This window comes from Poeciliopsis prolifica, unplaced genomic scaffold (genome assembly GCF_027474105.1).
Source record: "Poeciliopsis prolifica strain line A6 unplaced genomic scaffold, Auburn_PproV2 SCAFFOLD017, whole genome shotgun sequence".
In the NCBI taxonomy this organism is placed as follows: Eukaryota; Metazoa; Chordata; class Actinopteri; order Cyprinodontiformes; family Poeciliidae; genus Poeciliopsis; species Poeciliopsis prolifica.
The window spans coordinates 6,180,028-6,199,989 of NW_026562392.1; the positions used below are offsets into that span (position 1 = coordinate 6,180,028).

The 19,962-nt window shown below is 40.2% G+C and overlaps 2 protein-coding genes and 1 non-coding gene across 3 annotated transcripts; all 3 read right to left on the reverse strand.

The window, feature by feature from the left end:
* Nucleotides 1-399: 399 nt before the first annotated feature.
* On the reverse strand, nucleotides 400-16,255 carry LOC129367619 (ATPase family AAA domain-containing protein 2-like). Its single transcript, XM_055042178.1, has 29 exons — nucleotides 15,873-16,255; nucleotides 14,589-14,743; nucleotides 14,472-14,509; nucleotides 14,207-14,387; nucleotides 12,850-12,937; nucleotides 12,653-12,734; nucleotides 12,336-12,500; nucleotides 12,043-12,163; nucleotides 10,829-10,930; nucleotides 10,576-10,684; nucleotides 10,169-10,284; nucleotides 9,694-9,868; nucleotides 9,422-9,510; nucleotides 9,105-9,264; nucleotides 8,401-8,491; nucleotides 8,114-8,291; nucleotides 7,913-8,049; nucleotides 7,690-7,822; nucleotides 6,700-6,886; nucleotides 6,167-6,352; nucleotides 5,948-6,083; nucleotides 5,003-5,199; nucleotides 4,744-4,903; nucleotides 3,674-3,796; nucleotides 3,206-3,373; nucleotides 2,489-3,121; nucleotides 1,186-1,319; nucleotides 955-1,083; nucleotides 400-770 (listed from the first exon to the last, which is right to left on the reverse strand). Exons 1-29 carry the CDS (start codon nucleotides 16,068-16,070, stop codon nucleotides 741-743), a joined length of 4,401 nt encoding a protein of 1,466 aa, XP_054898153.1. The 5' UTR covers nucleotides 16,071-16,255; the 3' UTR covers nucleotides 400-740.
* Nucleotides 6,422-6,555, reverse strand: LOC129367763 (small nucleolar RNA SNORA5). Its single transcript, XR_008606737.1, has one exon. It is a non-coding gene; the product is annotated as a small nucleolar RNA SNORA5 (small nucleolar RNA).
* A 269-nt stretch (nucleotides 16,256-16,524) lies between the features above and the next one.
* psma2a (proteasome 20S subunit alpha 2a) lies at nucleotides 16,525-19,725 on the reverse strand. The gene is made up of 8 exons (XM_055042402.1): nucleotides 19,647-19,725; nucleotides 19,071-19,147; nucleotides 18,763-18,895; nucleotides 18,361-18,483; nucleotides 17,984-18,065; nucleotides 17,752-17,825; nucleotides 17,368-17,425; nucleotides 16,525-17,265 (listed from the first exon to the last, which is right to left on the reverse strand). Exons 1-8 carry the CDS (start codon nucleotides 19,685-19,687, stop codon nucleotides 17,149-17,151), a joined length of 705 nt encoding a protein of 234 aa, XP_054898377.1. The 5' UTR covers nucleotides 19,688-19,725; the 3' UTR covers nucleotides 16,525-17,148.
* Between the last annotated feature and the right edge of the window lie 237 nt (nucleotides 19,726-19,962).

Below are 19,962 nucleotides of genomic sequence, written 5' to 3' on the forward strand. Positions count from 1 at the left end.
TAAACATCTACTTAACTCTGCTCTGGCTTTTAGTAGAACTATGTGCTGTGATTAGATGAAGCCAAGACAAAAACAGTCATCCTTGTATCTGTAGCATGGAATGTGTATGTGGAAAAGCGCTTGATGCTGTCTGAAGTACAGAGGAGGATCTCTGGGTCAGCTCCTGTGCCAAAGGTCAACAGGAAACTGAAATTTGGGTCGTCACTGCATGTGACAAAAGACAAAAAAAAGGTAAATAGAAATCAAAGACTCAAGACCCAAAATGACCCAGTTTTTTCCAGAATGATCCATTTTATATTTTCAAAGATTTAAAAGTACTCTAATTAAAGGCTACATGTTTCAAAATTGGCAGTGGAAGTTAATGTACTTTATTGCAATGCTGTAAATATTTTTAAATGGTGATGCCAGTAATACACATTTAAATCAAACTTTACACAATGGTGGCCTCAACAAATACTTTGTAATTCAGACTTGCTTTGAGTAAAGTGTAAAAAAGCATTTTCTAGAAACTGAGAAAAGCTTCATTGTTAGTAGTGACAGTACAGTCTGTTCAAACAAACGTTCTGTCACGCAACAAAGGAAAAGCGCACAACAGGTGGAAAACCCTTTAATTACATATAAACAAGAAGTGATACAAAGTTTGAGCTAAATCACAGCTATAATCATTTTTCTACAAAAAATAGGACCGTTGTCTGAATATTTACATGTATGAAAATTATTTTTTATTTTTTTCTGAAGAATCAGAAGTCTTCAATCTCTTGCTCCAACTCCTGATGAAAACAAGAAAATAAATCACACATATGACTACTTAGCATAAAATATGTTGACTCATGAACATCACAGAAGTCTGACTAGAAATAAAACTAAAAAACAGAATTTTATCGGAAAATCTTCAAAATATCAGGTTTTGACCTACTATGCTCTTCTTAGATGAATAAAAAAGAACAAACTAACCTGCATCAGTGCTGCTTTGTTGTAGTCTTGTCTGTGTCTGTAGATGCTCTGGCAGAGCAGAGCGTAGAGTTTCTCCAGTTTGCAGACTTCATAGTCTAACGTCTTTGCCACTACTTTATCTAGTAGCTCCTGGTTAAAAAGAAAAGAAGCAAAAAACGGATCAAGGCAATCAGAGATGTTAAGCTCCCCCCCCCAATAAGAGTAGTTTTTTTTTTTATTGACGTCGCAAACCTTTAACTTGTCTCGGTCCACGACCAGAGGAGGATTCTCCTCGTTGAGAATCTGCCGAGCTTTGTCCTCTGGGATCACGTGCTGCTGCAGCACCGTGTTTTTCAGGGCACGGGTCATCCGTCTCACGTTTCTCTCTGGGGCAAGAAACAAGAGCGGCACGCTGACTGATACGCACCATTTCATCTCCTCCTTGATTTCTAACAATATCTGGAGACAGTACGTTGCGTGTTTATTTGGCTGCTTTCAGGAAGCAAGAACAGCGGAAAGAAAAAACTCAGGCACAGAGACCAAATCAGTCTGTATGAATCTGTTATCTCACAGTAGTTATTGTTCACATCACTATCCTATTTGTAAGACCTGAGGCAATGGATGCCAGTTGTGTTGGGAGTCCCAAAGGCAAACAGATGAGTGAGTGAAGGGGCAGAGGGAGGCTGAAAATAGGATGTTGATTCCATCTGCTCATCTATTGGCTGTTAGGCTAAATGTATTTGCAGCTGTTTTTATTGATTTACGTTTTTGTTGTTTTACATTGTTTCAATATATTTTACATTAGTAGACTACTGTGAAGCCTACAAACTTCATCAGTGTGTGCTTTCGAGAGATGCACACACTGATGGATTTGGATAAATTCAGATGGTCTGTGAACCTTTCATGGCCTCTTTTTTATTTGCCACTTTTTTTTCTTTCTTGTTATTATAGTTGAATGGGGCCACAAACATCAAGTGAGTGTTGACGTAAAAACAGGCGTGGATATACCCACTCACTGAGCTTGCGAGTGGAAACAGCAAGGTTGAATACAGCAAGGTTTTTTAAACAAAGTTCTAATTTCTGTCGCTGGGAGTAGATAAAAATAAATAAATAAATACCAAAGATGTGATCCAAAAAGTTATGAATCTGTGCGCCTGTCTTATTACGTGAAACGTCTGAGACTGTCTTTCATTCTGTTTTTTTTTTAGTTTGGTTTTATTAGATATTGCATGTCTAATTTTTTTCATTACAGAATAAAAAGAGAATATTGGCCCCAGTACTTTTGATTTGGTGTCCAAAACGTTTGGACACCGTATGTTTATATAAAAGCATAAAGATCGGTCCAGTCAAAGTCCAGATCAAAATCTAATTGAGAATCTGTGGAGGTCCAGATAATTGTCCCAAGCTGCCATACAGACTCCCTAAAAGACTTGCAGCTGAAACAGTCTGCAAAAGATGGCTCTACCAAGTATCGTCTGCGAAAGGGCAGAATACAAATGCATGACACACTTTTCAGATTGGTCAGCGGTTTGTTACATGACGAAGAATAACCAACCTGCACTTGTGTCCGTCTCGCTCCTGGTGGTGGATGTTTCTGTTGCATCCACTACAATGGGCTTAGCAGGTTTGTCCAGCTCTGCTTCATCTCCTGTGACCCGTTTTCTGTTCCGATTGTCAGTGAAGCGACTCCTCTCCACCTGCATCTCTGACTGATAGGCAGGACTCATGTTTGCCGTGATGGCGTTCTGAGCGTCTCCCTCTCCCTCCACGCAGTCGTCCCTTTTCGTGCAGACAGAGACCCCCTTGCCTGCATCTTCTCCCGTGAAAGGTTCAGACTGCTCCGACGGATGCTGGGCAGCTTTGCCGTCTTTTTCTGGTCCGTCTTCGTCGTGCCGGTTTTGCTGCTCTTCAGCACCTGGTTTCTTCTCTGTCTTTTCCTCCTGGCCATTCGGCTCAGAACTACGTTCCTGATCTGCTGCACTTCCTGGCTCGACAGCTATTAGACCCTCTTTAATTCCTCTGTTCGGATTCGCCACTGCTCCGTCTTTCCCAGCCTCGCCCTCATCATCTCCATCGTCTTCGTCCTCATCGGAACCGCCGTCCTTGGATACGTGGGGGGACGAGGAGGGCTTCTTCTTTGCTATGTACCCAGTGGACCAGCGACTTCTCCGACGCTTCTTCTTATGCACTGAAGCAACAGAAAAATGTTTAAATATCACAGAAAACCTTTAAGCTGCAGGACTTTTTTCCCTTTTGTTAAGCATGTTGTTACCCGTGTTTTTGGGTGTAGTGACAGCAGAGACTGTCGTGTTGCTGGCAGCAGCAACAGTGGGTTCAACCGTCTCACTTTGAGGGGTGAAATTATTGGGACCTGCAGCAGATCTGGGATGTTTAGGAAGGACGTGGTAGAAAGAGGGAGCGAACCGGGCCGTGGAACAACCTAAAATGGTTCAAATAAAAATAAAATACAATTCTTTATTAAAAAAAAAAGTTATGTGATGTTCACGTGTTTTTTTGTTGTTGTTTTTTTTTTATAATATGGGCCAATTGCTTTGAACTATAGATTGTTTTTTGTCTGTAGCTTGCCTGAATCACACCTTTATTCAGTAACTAAAACTAGCACGTTTTAAATAATATTAATAATCATAACTTCACATGTTAGCAATTCTTAGAAACTTCAAAGATCCAATATCCACCTGTTAAGTGACAACTTGTGGGTGAAAAGCAGCAACATACTGACCCCTTGTTCTGCGAGACTCTTTAATCTCCTCACAAATCTTCTCAAAGTTTTCGTCCAGTTCTTCTCGGATGATGGCGTGGACGGTGTCCTTCAACGCACATGCTCTGTGACGGATCTGCCGATCTGCAGGAAACACAGTAGCACAAGAGTGCACTCATGTAAAAAATAAAAAAACTTGGAAAACTTCACTTTCACAGCAGTAAACTAATGTATTTCAGCAGGATTTTCTTTGATCAAGCAACACAAAGTAGTGCGTGATTCAGAAGGAAAATGGAAAGCAGCTCTATTTAGAAGATCCTGAGGCAAAAATGTGTTTGACCACATTTTTCTGCAATTACAGCTTTGTGCATGTTTGCCGTGAGAGGAAGCTAAACGAGTCCCTTTTTAGCAATATTTCTTTCCTAAAACGCTTCAGCTCAGTCGACACAAGAACGTCAGTTTTCAAAACAGATTCTCGGTTAGTTTCAGGCGTTGACTCAAACACAAAAAATATTGATATAAATCACTTTGGCTTAATGTGTAGGGCGTTTGTCCAGGTCGAAGGTAAACCTTTACACCATTTCTAAGTCTCAGAGTTTTTGGGTAGTTTTCTTCACTGTCCAGATGGTGTTCAGGAGTTTTGCATGCTGCTGCTTCCACATTTATGAGAAAAAGAAATAGTGTAGCATTTTTGTTTACTAAAAATGTTTGATAGCATTTCAGTAGTCTGTTTCTTTTTGCTACTCTCTGAGCTTGCTCTGCTAGTTTAAGTGGGCAGCCATGTCTCGACACGCTTGCAGTTGGGTCATACTTTCTTCCTCTTTTTCCATAATGGATCGAACTATTCATTAATGCCTCTAAAAAAAACCTCTGAGACTTTCACACAACAGCTGTATTCATACAGAGTCTAAATCACACAGATGGATTATTTTTCAAATGGATCATTCATTCCTGATGCCTACTGGTTGGACTGGATTGCCCCTAAATAAAAATCTGTGCCACACTTTTTTTTTTGTTTGTAAAGATGAATTATTCTGCTTCCTTTTTCCTACGCTCTGAGTTGGTTTGCACATGTTGTGTGTATTTGGTACCTGAAGGGTCCCTGTCTGGGTTGTACTCCAGGGCGTTCTGCCAGATGAGGTCAACATCCTGCAGAAACTCTTTGACCGTGCCGTATCGATGGAGGTCAATCCTCGACAGAACCGTGGACAGGTCCATGGGCGTCTTGATTACTTCGGCGTAATCCGGAACCTGCGCAAACACACATGAGGTTGTTTAGAGAGGAAGCTAAACGTCTGGGGAGAAAAGTGTCACTGAGAGTGACGAGAGGAGAGGAGCCCGGGCGGCTACCTCGTCCAAATCCACGGGTTTAGTGAAAGCTTTGAAGCGTTTGTCTTGAGAGAGGCGGTTCGTGACATCACGCAGAAACAGCCGCAGCTCCCTGAGCGTGTCCTCTTCCTGCTCGTCCAGCCGCCGACTCTCCTCCTCCGTCAGCTGTCGAGGCGGAGGCGGCGGGGCCACCGGCAGCACCTCCAACGCACGAAGCACTGGCAAGCGAGGATTCAGAAGATATGAGATGAAGCTAAGATGTGAAATTCAAACTTTTCCAGCACCACACTTTGAAGATAAAAACTAAAAAGGGACATTTGATTCACTGTTGTATATCATTTATTACTGTTGATTTTTGTGATGGTATTCCACATTCAACATTTAATTTAAGGTCTTAAATTTTAAGTTTTGAAAAGTTTCACACTCACATTATACACTGGACTGGTCCAAGAACAAAATACTAATTTAGCAAAAAAAAAAACTAAACTTTGTCAATGTATAAACTGAAGAACGATCAATCGATTGTTAGAGTCTTTAGAAATATAACATTGAAACACTCCAAACAAATTGTGTTAAGATAAATGACCTTCCAGCTAAAACTAAATGCTTTCATACAAAGAAACAAAAAATGTCGGCATTTGGCAAATAGAAATAATTTTGGTAATTCTAACTGATGCAAAACAAAGTAAGTTGACCGTGGACAGGTCCACAAGTTTAGTCTGATTTAACTTCAGTCAGTGAGAAAAAAAATGTGTCCGTGTTTTTATTGGATGTATGAAAATATCAGGTTTTAACTGTAAATAACATTTTCCAAAAAAACCCATTAGATTCCACTTTACTACTAAACTGTGCAGTTTGAATATTAAGCACCGTCAAGCATTTTATGCTTTCCAAACCTAATCAAACCTTTCAAGCACTTTCTTTTTTTTTCTTAAACAGAATTATGATTTCAGGTAAATCTCTTACCAGCTTTTCTTTTAGAGGCTGGAGCTTTTGCAGCCTGGTTGAGGAGGAGATCCTCAAAGAAGTCCCTTCTCTCTCGGCTGGTGGGGACTGGCACACAAAAAACTTCTCCATACTCGACCCGAAACAGCTCCTGGACCTGGAACGCGGAACATGACGGCACATTGACATCTAATTTTCATAAAATAAACGTTTCTCAGCGGAAACGCAGCAGCGGCGTACCTCCACGCTGAGCTGGTCGTAATGGACGCTGCAGGTGGCCAACAGCAGAATGGGAGAGAAGGCAGGAATGGAGCTGAGGAGGCTCAGGAAGGTGGCCCTTAACGCAGAGCCCACCGTCTCCCACCACTGGCCGATGTGAGGGATGTACAGGATACTGGGAGAGGTTCGCTTGGCTTCAACAAAAATCTGGGGAGCATCAGACAACAGTTTAAACATGAAGTTCACCTTTTCAGCACTCAGATGAATGTAAGACGAGATTGTCTGTAGTACAGATTTGTCCCCATTTGCTATTATGAGAGGAAGTGGGGCCCATGAACTACAGTTTATGTGGCAGCCATTTTGGCCAGTGAGGTCTACCAAAGAGACACACTGAATTTGACAAGGCTGCAGAAGAACAAAAAGATCAAAAAAAGAAAGAAAGAATCTTTGACTTTTAGTGCGTTGTTCATATTGTTATGTTTGAATGTGAGAAGGCAGACACATTTCATGATAATATTTGACATCAGAGTGCATTCAGAAAATTCCCATCTCACCTTTGCGCATGTTTCTTCGGGCGCCGTCGCACTGGCTCCAAACAGGACGGCCATGTCCAGGGTGTACACCGTGAATTTCTCCAGAGCGTGGAGCACAGCGGGGCCCAGGTGGGAGTTCTGACCCGAGCCCGGCCGGCCCTCCAGCAGCAGCCTGGGACGGTACGACGTCGGCTGACTCAGCACACTCCTACATGGGAGGACGGGTTGCAAGAGGAAGTAACTTTAGAAATTTAACCAAAAAAATCATACAAGGCTATTATTAAAGGTTACACTAAAGAGAATCCAATATGATACGTTTGTAGGAAAGATTTATTTTTAAATTAAATATTCCTAAGGCTGCAACACCATGATTATTTTGATTTAAAAAAAACAAACACTTAAAGCTTTTTTATACAATATTAAAAATACACAAGAAGAAATCAAACAACTAATTCAATTTCTTTTTTAAATATGAAAACACATATTTTAGTGCATAAAATGCAAGAATGCATTATTTCTCTAGTAAGTGCTTGATCATTTATAGCAAAGGATGCATTTGTAGCTAAAAGATACTTTCAACATGTGAAAAGCTCAGGCTTTATGCTCGACTTTACATGCACAATAGTGTTGGAATAATCTAATGACTAATTTTTGGATTAAACAATGAATGCCTTTTTACACAATTTCAACTGGATGAAACTGAAACTATTCCACTTCAGGAATCCTGAGGAAAACATATTTACAGACAAAACATGTTTTTTTTTTTATTTATCTTGATACAGTTTTAGTTTAATGACTACTTTGTGGGTCATTTTTCAGTAGAAGGCATTTTTTCGTTTAGTGTGTAAATTTCAAATAATGATCTACTACCAAATTAGTTGACAATTTTTTCAGTAATCGACTCATAACTACTAATCAGATTAATCATTTCAGCCTTGTGCTTTACTCAACTCAAAACTAGAATAAATAAATACTTTCAAGTTAATTTCTGAGGAAGAGTGACTGATTTACCCGCTGAGGTCCAGCAGGCCGCTGGCGGCGGGGAGCTTTAACTGAGACTGGGAGGTCGGCCCCCTGGAGACGACGTCACCCTCCTCTTCCTCACTAAACATCAAATCTTCATCTGACGACCCACAGCCCACATCTGTAAACAAAGAACCACACAGATTGACAATAAAGTTGATGATCTTTTCTTTAGTGGAAAAAAAATACCAAAAAGAACCACACAGGGCACCTAGTCCTCTCTTCCTCTTCAGTCCCTGATCTGCATGCGGGAAGACTCGCCTCAGCGTGTGCAGAACCGTCTGCAGGGTGGCGTTCAGCAGAGGCCGGATGGCAGGTGTCAAGGCCTTCGCTGGTGACACCATCGCCCTGAAGACCACGAGGAAGAATTCAACAAATGCCTGCAGGAGAAACCAACATTTTGTTGCTCTACCTTTGGGCAGCTGGTACCATCTTGGACATGGCGCACTTAAAGTCTTTGCTAGCAATGACGATGGAGTTCACGTCCAGAACCAACTTCTGGGACGAAGAGTAGATCTGTGGGTAGCGGCGCCGCAAAGCGCACAATGCTGCCTCAGAGCAAACCGCCTTGATATCTGCTCCACAGTATCCTTAGTCATGGAAATGGATGACACTTGTAAATCATTACTGTATTTAAAAAATAGAATATTTCTTTCTGTTGTTGCTCCAAAGGTTTCCTGCCTCTACATAAAAACATACCAACACATTTCTCTGCCAGTTCCTCCAGGAAGGCCTCAGAGGGTGGAGGGCTCCACTGCCTGGTGTGGATCTTCAGAATCTCCCTCCTTGCCTGTGAATTATGCAGAAACAAGATGTTCCGTGTCCAGAAACAAAACTTTAACAGCACATTTTGAACATAATTTTCTTTTTTGTGTGTGTTTTTTTTTTTTTTTACAATTTCAAAACTAACCATTTTCTTTCGAAACATCTTAAAATACATTTCAAATCAGCTCAAGATGTTTTTTTTTATTATTATTTAAACAGATCGTTCTAACAAAAGTTGCACCTCGTTCCACAAAACCTGAAATGATCTACGTTTCTAAATGTTACATAGCAGAAAGATTTTTACAAAACAAACAAAAATGATCTACAAAGCAGAAAATGTTACAAGAATTATTTCAAGTTACAATGCGTAGACACAGGTTGTTGATTTTTTGTTTTATTGCTGCTGTCACTATCGGACTAATAAGACTTAAAAATAAAATCTACAATTTTCCCACAATTTTTATTTCTCACTAAGATTTTGTAGTCCAGGTTCAAGGATGCCAAAACTACAAGTGTACAAGTCAAAATGGAAATCTCAATTTTCCAAAATGTAAGTCTTCAGAAAGAGCAAATTTGATTAATTGATAAAACCGATTTATCGCCCAGCACATTTTCTGCTTGATGAAAAACTTCCCCACCTCTCTGTCTGGCAGACCGAACAGGAACTCTCTGTCGAAGCGTCCGGGTCTCCTCAGAGCTGGGTCGATGGAGTCCAGGCGGTTCGTCGCTCCGATGACGACGACCTCCCCTCTACTGTCCAACCCGTCCATGAGAGCCAGGAGGGTCGACACGATTGAGCTGTACAGAGACAGGAGCAAACTTTAAACGATAAATGCTCAGCTTTCCAACTCCTCCCCTATAAAGAAGCGTAGGAACAGCAGGATATGGAGATGCATCTCGTTGAATGTTTTGGTTCCGCTCAAACCTGCAGCTGGATCGAAAGAAGAACCCAAACCTGTGGATCTGGTCCTGCCGGCTGGATCTGACTGGAGCCAAACCATCGATCTCATCAAAGAAGATGATGGACGGACGCATCTGATAGGCCTAAACCAAACACAGGAACAGTCACTGACTCCACACCATGACTTCACAACTGTAGGAGACAAACTGGTTTTATTTAGTCAGATTATACATGACAAATTACTGATAAATGTTTTCTTTTCTAATTGGTTGTTAATTAATTATAAATGATGAAAAGAGAACGTCTTTTAAAGAGCTCGGGTTTACCTGATCGAACAGCAGCCGCAGCTGTCTCTCCGATTCTCCTACCCACTTGCTGAGGCAGTCCGCTCCTTTCCTCATGAAGAAGGCCACCTTTCTCTCCCCCTGGCTACACTCGTTGGCCAGCGCTCTGGCTACCAGGGTCTTCCCGGTGCCTGGAGGGCCGTAAAACAGGCAGCCCCTGGAAACAAGAGGGACCACAGAAAGGATGCTTGTGGAGGAGATATGATGGCAGTAACGCAGAGGAAAACGTTTTACGAATGAGGAAAACAATTGACACGCACATGAAACATACCAAGAACAGACCATAAACCCCAGAGTTCACCATTCTGGAACAATTCATGGATCTGGATTGATTTTTTAGAGTAGTTTTTCCAATGAAAATGTAGTTCAAAGTTCACTACTGCTTCCGTCTGGAAGCATTTTTATTCAGCCAATAAACAGCGCTAGTTTTCATTTTCACAGGACTCGTGTGTTTTACCTCGGTGGCTGTATTCTGAACCTCTCAAACACCTCTGGGTAGAGCAGAGGGAACACCACCATCTCCTTCAGGGCCGAGATGTGCCTGCTCAGCCCTCCAATGCTGTCAAAGCGAATCTGGAGCAGGAGAAACAAGATTCTGTCAAGATTTCATCTCCATGCTTTATCCGTTAGAAAAAAAAAAAAACTGTACATCTCATTTATATTTCCTTGGTGTAGATCACTTTGTGTTAGTCTGTCAACTAAAATCACAACGAGATACATTAAGGTTTGTGGCCAGCATGTGACAAAGTTCAAGGAGCATGGATATTTACTTATGCTTCACACTAAAACCGTCCTGTGACAATACATGCAAACCTAAATAAGTTTAGGATCTGGATGCATTACTTCGTCCTTCCTGCAGCTCACCGTTTTGTCGATGTGCATGGGGTCAACGTCAGCGAGGCTGGCTCCGATCTTCATCCTGTCTTTCTGGATCCCCAGCAGGTCTTCTTTCACAAGGTTCATAGGGAGGCATCTTCATAAAAATAATAAAAAAAACAACAACATTAAATCGCAAAATTTTAGTGATTCTATCTGATGTAATCACAGAGTCACAGGTGACACATTGCCAAGCGCTAAAAACTCAAGAATTCAAGTCATCAGTTTTTGTTTCTCTCACCTGTTGACCGACCTGCTCCGGTTGTTGCTCCTTCGTCTCTGGAATTTCTCGTCGTCCGAGGAAGACGATGTGGAGTCGCTGCTGTGGATGGCGTGTCGTCTCCTGTCGGGTAGAAAAGAGGTTAAATTAGTTTTCCTGCCTCACTCCGTAACGATGCAACATACAGCCCATTCAGCTGGACCCAACAATTCCAGTTTGTTGGCTCAAGCTAACAAAACACAGATCCGTTTATACATAAACATATTCGGCATCGTAACATTCACCAGCATAATTGTGTTGTACGTTTTCCTTGTCTTGTGCAACCCTGGGTGACAGTAAATATCATGCCTTGGACTCCAGTGACAGCTTAACATGTAGGACTGCAATTAAAGATTATTTTGTTAATCGATTATTCTGATAATCAAACAGATAAAAAAAAACTGGCACAGTTTCTCATTGACATTTTTATGCAACACTAGTTATTTAAAAAATGCAAATGAACAAGTAATTCAGCTCAGTTTTTTCTTAAATAAGAAAAACATTTTATTACCTAAAATGCAACAACTTAACATTTCTGTAGTAAATTGGAACCAGGCAAAGCTAAAACTATACCTCTTAAGATGTTTCGGGTAAAATATAATTGCAAACACAGGCGTTTTCATCTTATGTTAAATGCAAAATATAACAGTTGCTGCTCGTTTTTTCAGAAAACTGCCTTTTTTTGAGTCTGTAAGCTATAGTTAACGAATAATCGATTATTACTAAATTAGTTGATGGTCATTTCAAAAATCTAATCTTCGCGATTAATTGTTTCAGCCGTATTAAGATAGCATTAGTATTTAAGAAGTGCTTTAAAAGAAGAAAGAGCCAATCACCAACACCTACAACGCTAACAAGCCCATCCAGCACCCCACAGACAAACCAAGAGCCCAACCAAGACACAGTAAAAGTCTTACCTCTCAGAACTACTCCAGAGGTTGGGAGGGAAGCCAATGAGGAAAAAAAAACAAAAACAAAAAAAAAGACAAATAGAAATTGGAGAGATTTTTGGTAGTGCTCTTTAGGAAAGTTGGGCTAACTTTTTATAATTAAGGCGACGTGAATCTAAGCATGGGTCAGCTACCTGTTTCTGGTTTTGCAGAGGTTACAGGAGTTTAAAAACCACTACACTTTTCCGTCGCACCATTCTGACAACTTAAAAGTCTGAAAAAAGTCCAGACGAATGGAAAACCCACCTGCTGGTTCTCCTTTGGTTATAGGGGCTCCTGGGGGCCGTGGAGCTGAACCTGAACCTCCGTCTCGTAGGAGACGAGTGCTCCTTGAAGTACATGCTGCGTTTCCTGGGCTCCCGCGGTTCTGGAAGATCATCACAACTATTTATTACAAAAAGCTTGTTGGTAAGCTTCAGCAGTGGTTGTGTCTCTCATTTAGATTGATTATTAAAAAGCTGTGCTCTTTAAACAGACATTCATCTAAGCTTCAGAGATCAATAATTGATTGAAGTGATTTCTTTGAACAGATGCGGTACCATCTAACGGGGCCTGGTAGCGAACTACAGTCTTCCTCTGCCGGAAGTCGTATCGTTGGTGGTTTTCTTCTTCTTCCTCCTCCTCGTCATCTTCGCCGTCTTCATCCTCTTCGTCCTCCTCTTCATCTTCTCCATCTTCACTGTTGTCATCATCTTCCTCATCATCTTGAGTTTTGAATGAAAACACAAACAGACCGTGTAAATAAGGACATAAAAGTCTTCAGGAAGTTGAGGTTCATTTAAAGTAAATGAAACCGATCGGATCTTTGTAACCCGGCATGTCTCTGAAGCACTTCCACCTCGTTTCCTCTCCTCACCTTGATTCTTCTCCTCGGCTTTATTACTTTTAGTATTTGTCCTCAGGGACCGCCTCATTCTGCCTGAGCCGTAAACTCCAACCTGCCGGGACGAAACATAAACCTTAAACGACTGACACAGCGGAAAGCTCAAACTGGAGGAGCAATGTGAAAGACAAAACAATGAAAATTAAACAAATAAACAAAAAAAACATCACCTCTTCTGTATTTTCTCTGTCTCTGCTCCTCAGCCGGCGTCTCATTTTCTGCATGTCGTCCATCTTTTGGAGAACTGCTTCAGCGGTGCTGAGAAGAAATCATAGCAAAGATTTTTTTTTTTTTTTTGTGGGGCAACGTCTCTTAACACTCAGAAAACAAAACGACGTCTCCTCGAGTCTATCTTTCTATTTTTCATTTGATTTACATCTAGACTTTGATTCTATTTAACAAATGACTATGCTTTGATCTAAACCGTTTTATCGCAGCTCCAGCTGGAAGGTGAACTTCCTGATCTCAAGTCTTCTCAAATTAAAAATTGCTTGATAAGTTGGAACGAGCTCAAAAATCAAAAAGCTGCTAACTGGCAGTTTTGCCCGTTTTCCCCCATCAGAGCCAAATGATTGATATATTTTGAAGTACAATTCTGTTTACATTAGACTTTATAATCCATTATATTTATGGTTTTGGTAACATTTGGTTTTTATTTACAGTTTTTGCCAGTGGTTTCGTTTTAGATATTTGAAATGTCTTCCAGTTCCAGTGCTAACTGTTCTTTAGAAATTAAAAGTTTATTCATCTTTGAGAGGGCAAACTTGCACCAGTATGCCGTTATTATATTTTAGATCAGGATTAGTTTTATTTTGATAAATTTACAACATTACAAAGGAAGAAAACACAATAAACCACTATTTTGCAAACCAATAATTTACAATAAAAAGGAGTAGGCTCATTTTTATTGCTACTACTAGTTCTTCACTAGTGGTAGTGAAGAAAAAATCACAAAGCTGCTAACTGGCAGTTTTGCCCGTTAGCAGTAGTTCTTCACTAGTGGTAGTGAAGAACTACCTTGAAAATGGTTCTTGAAAAATAGTCTGGAAAACGACAATATTATCACTTTTTGCAATAATTTTTTTTTCCAGCAAAGTTTGTAGTGACGACAGACATAGATCTAGTTTTTGTACTTCAAATTACTTTTGGCGAATTGCAAAAGAGACAACTTTTGCCTCTTTTAATGCCATTTCTCCACAACAATCCAGGTTTGTCAAGTCCACAACTCGATAGTTGTCATTGTCAGTTACACTGAACTTTATTTAGCACCTTCCGAGTAAAACGGGGGGAGGGGTCTAAAGCAAATGATAGACATACAGTTATACAACTGTAAAAATATTGTAAAACATGTCTATTTAAAAACTAGTTGATTGTGTACATCACATAAAATGCCAACAATGCTTCCAGAATGGCACTGTAAAGTTAACATTCAGTACAATTATAAATCAATACGAATGTTATAGATCCAATCAGAGAAATGAAGGTGGGCTGAATTGACTGAACTGGTTTGGATGTTGCTCGACTCACTTGGTAATGAGGCGATCATAGAGCGCTGACTGTTTGCGGGAGTTCAGTTTATATCTTGTGATTCTGGAGCTTCTTCGAACCGAGTGATCCTCCTCCTCTTCCTCCTCGTCCACTCCCCGGCTCTGCAGATTGAAACGACTCCTCTTGGGGGTGGATGACCCCTCTGCCTCATCTGGAACGTCTGGCAGGAAGGATTACATCGGGCATTAGTTATCCAGTAAACACAACGTTTTCGCACAATCTGTGGGGTTATGCTGCTCCTCACCAGAGGGTTTTGCTTCCCTCTGCAGCCTAGAGGACTTCCTGGACATCAGAAACAGAAAACACAAAGTCAGATCACTGTGTCTGTAGAATTCAAACGCAGAATAAACAAACATTTCACCTAGTGCAGCAGCTGTCTGCTTTGTCCTCATCCACAGGAGAGCTGGTCTTGGGCTCCATGTCAGCAAAAGAGACTTCCAGTTTCACTCTTTGTCCTCGACTCCTCAGGGAATGACCCAAACCACTTCCATTGTCCTGCTTCATGTCCCTGTGACCCTGAGACAGATACAGAGAGCACAAGTTAATATTTAAACCAAAAACTGATGATTTAATCTCAAAGGAAACTCAAGATATGTAGACTCCCTGCAATTCCCTTATTTTCCACAGCCTGGGAAATCAGGGTTCCTGCAAATTGAGACATTTCCATTCACAACTTTCACTGTTTGTGCTTATGTTCTGATCTGAAACACAAAAAGTGTATTAACTTATGGTAGATATTGCTACAGCTAGAATGTTTGAAGAATAAAACATTAAAAAGCAATTACTTTAAGGAAGGAAGAGGCGTAGAATAAAAAGGAAAAGGGAGGATGGATAGAAAGAAAGAAATATTAATATACACAAAGAACTGAAGGAACGTCGGCAACGGAAGAAGGATCAGGAAGAAGAAATAAAGTAAAGTAAACTGACAGAAAAGTAAAATTAATTTTACAAGGAAAGAAGTGAACTATTGCATTTAGTCAAGTTTGGTAGAGGATGAAATTAAAGAAGTGGCTGGTGGTTTTGAAAGACAAGTGTGAGAATATTGCAAAAGTACAAATATTGCAAAAAAAAAAAAAAAAAACAGTAAGATTGGACGAATTTATGAAAGCCCAAAAATAGATTAGTTTGCCCATTGGACAATGGGCAAAGAACCAGGTGAATACAATATTTAGAATATGAGAAGGTATAAAGTGTATATATATATATATATATATATATATATATATATATATATATATTATATATATATATATATATTATATATATATAATTATTTTTTTTTTCCATAGTTCAAACTTTATAGAAAGTACCAGTCTTGATTATAATCAGTTTCTCAGGTCTGAGATCCAGGTTGAGAAGTGAGGGATGAAGGAAGTGTCTGGTATTTACAGAACCGGGAAACAAACAGGTTAAAAGCGCTAGGTTACTGTGTAAGTACACCGCATGACTTATTAATTATCATTACCCTGGTATCAACAACAGCGCATAGAAAGTTTCTATTAAATCTGACGTTTGGAGCAGCGACGCGCTCGAGCTGCAGCGGCTGAGCTAGTTAGCTTGGCGCGTTAGCTGAAGCGGCACACACCTAAGTTGCCATTAACGACAACTTGTCCGCCAAATAAGTGCTATCCTCGCATGTTCTTACATTCACCGAGTTGGTTTCCGGGCTGCTGAAGCTGTCATTCAGGGACCGAGAGGACCGAGTCACCCGGGCAGACTTTCTCTGCGACGCGGGAATCAGCGACAGAAAGTCGGGGCTCATTTCCAGCTCCGTCGACCTTCTCTTTGGAATTGTGGCCACCGGTTCAGCTCCGACTCCACCGCTGCTGCGTAGGACCACCATCTTGACTTTATTACAACCACAAATGAAGGAGAAATCCGTCCACGATCGCTACGTTTACAATGTCGTCAACATAATACAAATAACGCGCCGTTCTCTCCAGCTGACACACACTCACTCCTCTCTGAGCCCTTGATTTCTGGCGCCATAAACGTCATCAGGGCGTTATGTGGACTGGGGGGCTACTCCTCCGCTGACACAAACAGAGCGCCGACTAATCGTTCGCACTAAATCAAATCAAAAACTTCAGTTTAATTTCGAACACAACACCTCTGTTGTACGACTGAATACGATTTACAGACACAACCGTACAACTAACAGCAAATAAAAACACAGAAACAAAAACAGAAGCGGAGGGATACATACATACTTTGACAAGGTGCTCCGGTAAACGTTAGAGCGCACTCGTTTTAAAATATTTTCAAAATAAAAATTGAATGAGTCGAAGCAACAAGTGAACAGTTCACCATTCTTTATTTGAATAGGTGACACATAACAGTGGAGAAAATACAAATTTAAGAACTGTATCAAGCCTGAAAAAAAGTACATAATGTAAAACGGTAGTACAGCAATCAGATCTTGACTGTAAAATCTCAAGCCTCGCCACTGAATCCTCCAAAACCTGCTTACTTTTTAAACCAACTCAAATCTATTAAAAGATTTAAATATCTTTTGTTGAATGCAAAGAAAAACATTTGTCATGACCTCTAATAAGTTTGATTTTTACGCAAATATGCTTTTTTAGCTAAATGTATTATGCAGAAGAAGTGTGTCCTCAAACTCGGCGCAGATTCAGTGGAAGACCTGAGATTTCTCTCAGAGCTCAAAACCTTTTCAGAATGCACACGAACCAATTGTCACAAATGACATCAAGAGTACATGTTAGGGTGAAGCTCATTTATTTTCTTATCTCCTTAAGTATAAACATTTGTGCAGACATTGAGTCGCAATTGTGAATAGGGATGTGTACGTCTTCATTATGTTGTTGTGGACATACTCTTCTGTTCCTTGTGTCAATTGGCCACTGTGCTGCTAAATCTGTTTTGAAATGTAGCCAAGTGGCCCTTCAGAGAGGCTGTGTTCACGCGATGGCTGCCAGGTAGTCTTTCACCTCTGCAGGGGTGAGTCTTTTGAACCCGGCCTCATTGCAGATTCCCACCTCAATGTTCTCCTCCGTCATCTGACCCTCAAAACTCTCCTAATGCACAAAGACAAACAAATGTTAATAATGGATTTGAAAGTAAGCACAATAACAAAAATGTTTTAATGCTTCCAGTAATGCTGATAAGATCTGATCTACCTTCAACGTAAGGATGGCTGTGTGAATGGCATCTTCTAACTCCAGGTCATTATTATACCTAAAGGGAAAAAAAAAAAGACAACACAAAATGCTTACTCATAAATCAGTCATTATTAGGATTAATCTATTTATAAACAGTATTCCAAGATTCAGACTTTTAAAGAGCTTAATAGAAAATAACATAAAAATGAATCATGACTTAACAATTCCTTAAAAATGACCAGTTCTTTCTGGATTGAAAAGAAAAAACAAAGAGCCCAGGAACAGCAAGCACACATAAGTTCTATGAATTTATGTGTGGCCACACTCCACACATAAATTCATAATGTATATCCATTGACAGTGTATTGGATATAACTTTCATATTTAATTCTCAACCTGTACCTTTTTTCAAGGAATGTTTTTCCATTGACATAGTTCTTTCCCATGGCTGTGGCCTTCCATGCAAAGTATGCTCCCTGTAATACAAAAACAGAATACTGATATTTGGGGGCCTTTCATGTTTCTGACAGATATATACAAGCATAATCCAATGTCCACCTTTCATTTTTCTAAACGTACTGATGGCAAAAGCGTAAAACAACTTATCAGACAATGAGAAAATAAATCAACTTACAGAAGGATCGGACTGGAACAAGTAGGGGTGATCCTCATCCCAACCAGCTATCAGCAGTGACACACCAAATGGACGCACTCCGCTAGAGGTGAGAAAAGAAAAACACATTATTTAGGAATACAATTTTAAAATTGTCTCCTGTCCGTGAAGTACCACAACTGACAAAGAAAGATTTTCAGAAGGATGAACTAAATGGTGAAGAATTCGTTCTGCATCCTCTCCAAAACAGGAAGCAAGTGAAGAAAGTGAATACTTTGGCGCATATCAGGTAAAACTATGAGCTATACATTAGACAAATTTACAAGTCTATAGCTCATGCTTTATAGCAACATTCACAGTGAAAGAGTATGCAATACGAACTGTTCACCCAAACGTACCCAGACTGTGTGTATTCCTGCATTACAGAGGCCACCCTCTGGACAAGCTGGCCTGTCGGAATTGGCTCCTGGTACACCAGATAGTACTGCTGTGCCAGCTTCCGGGCTCTTCGCACCAAAACCCTGTCATGATGAGAAACATATTAGTCTATCTGTGGGTCAAGACTGAGCTATTTTATTACCCAAACAATGATGTCATCGTCTATGGATAAAGTAAATTCCTTAACCTCACAAAGCAAATTAACAAAATACATTTTAGAAATATTTTTTGATTTTGTGCAGTTATAAAAAGCATGATAATCCATAGACTGGAAATTCATTTGAATTGTAGTTTTATGTTTAAATTCAAGTTAGGCTTCAAGTTGTTAAGATTTCACATCCAGATGGGCAAAGTCTCCCCACCTGTAGTCAGGTCCCATGCCACTGTAGACCATGCCTATGTGTTTGGTAATGGGTTCCACTTTGTGGACACTCTGTTCATCATACAGAATGGATTTCTGCTTCTTCTCCGTAGCAAGGACCACTCCATTAGTGGCTGTAATAAGATAACCAGTGTGATCACATCCAAAGTAGCAGAGTATCCACATGAAAATATGACTCAAAAGTCACAAATTTAGTTCAACGACACTTCTTTGTGCAGGAGAGAAGCAATAATGTCCCCTTCGACTGAATGAAATTACATTACAGCAGCAGATTCCCATGTTTCCTACCTTTGATGCCAACTGAGGGAGCTCCTGCTGCTACAGCTGCCAGCGCATATTCAATCTGGACCAGTTTACCCGAGGGGCTGCAGGAGCACAAACATCACGTTTAGATATTATGCTGAAGGCTGGAAGGGAGTGAAGCTCATCCACGTGCGAGCAAAACTATTCCCTCCCGATGCACTAAAGAATTAAACAATAAACTATCTGACAAAGACGAAACTGAAAGTAACACCAGAAACTAATGTCTGTTAATGTTAGCAAAGCAAACTACCAACACAGCGATATTCAACTCTTTACAATCACCAACTGGTTATATAATTATTAATATTATTTTTTCAACCGATGGAATTTCACTCTAAAAATATCTTAAAAGTTCATATTTAAGAGTTAGCCGTTAAGCTAATAGCCGATTCATTGGACGACAATGACAGTGCATCAACTCCAGCCGCGAGCGAGAACGCCTCTCAGTATTTAAACGGACCACACTGAAACTCTAAATAATACTAATGTTCAAGAAAACATTTTCACGTCGCAACTTGAAATTTCTGACAAGGATTATCTTGCTTTTTTCAGAAAGTTTACCTAAATGTGGTGAGAGAGAAACTATAGCCACGCTCCGCCATTTTGATCTCCTTCTTCTTCTATGCAAAAGTGAACAGGAAACTCCAAATACACTTAGAGTTGCACAGCGCCCTCTGGGAGAAGCGTCATAAAATAAATGTGAAAGTCTTCCCTTCTTTACGCCTGTGTTATATCATTATACGAATATTACAACTTAACGTTTAAATGGCAGAAGAATGTTTAGTTTAGTTTAGTTTAGTTTAGTTTAGTTTAGTTTAGTTTAGTTTAGTTTAGTTTAGTTTAGTTTAGTAAAATGGGATATGCTTCATAATAATGT

What these genes read in the sequence shown, in the direction of transcription:
- LOC129367619 (XM_055042178.1), bottom strand. Translation starts at nt 16,070, where the DNA reads ATGGTGGTCCTACGCAGCAGCGGTGGAGTCGGAGCTGAACCGGTGGCC. An exon ending in TGCGGCTGCTGTTCGATCAG is followed by an intron (nt 9,511 to 9,693) that starts GTAAACCCGAGC and finishes TGTTTGGTTTAG; the next exon opens with GCCTATCAGATGCGTCCGTC. An exon ending in TGGACCGAGACAAGTTAAAG is followed by an intron (nt 1,084 to 1,185) that starts GTTTGCGACGTC and finishes CTTTTTAACCAG; the next exon opens with GAGCTACTAGATAAAGTAGT.
- psma2a (XM_055042402.1), bottom strand. Translation starts at nt 19,687, where the DNA reads ATGGCGGAGCGTGGCTATAGTTTCTCTCTCACCACATTTAG. An exon ending in GGCATGGGACCTGACTACAG is followed by an intron (nt 18,484 to 18,762) that starts GTGGGGAGACTT and finishes TCATCATGACAG; the next exon opens with GGTTTTGGTGCGAAGAGCCC. An exon ending in TGTTCCAGTCCGATCCTTCT is followed by an intron (nt 17,826 to 17,983) that starts GTAAGTTGATTT and finishes TTTGTATTACAG; the next exon opens with GGAGCATACTTTGCATGGAA.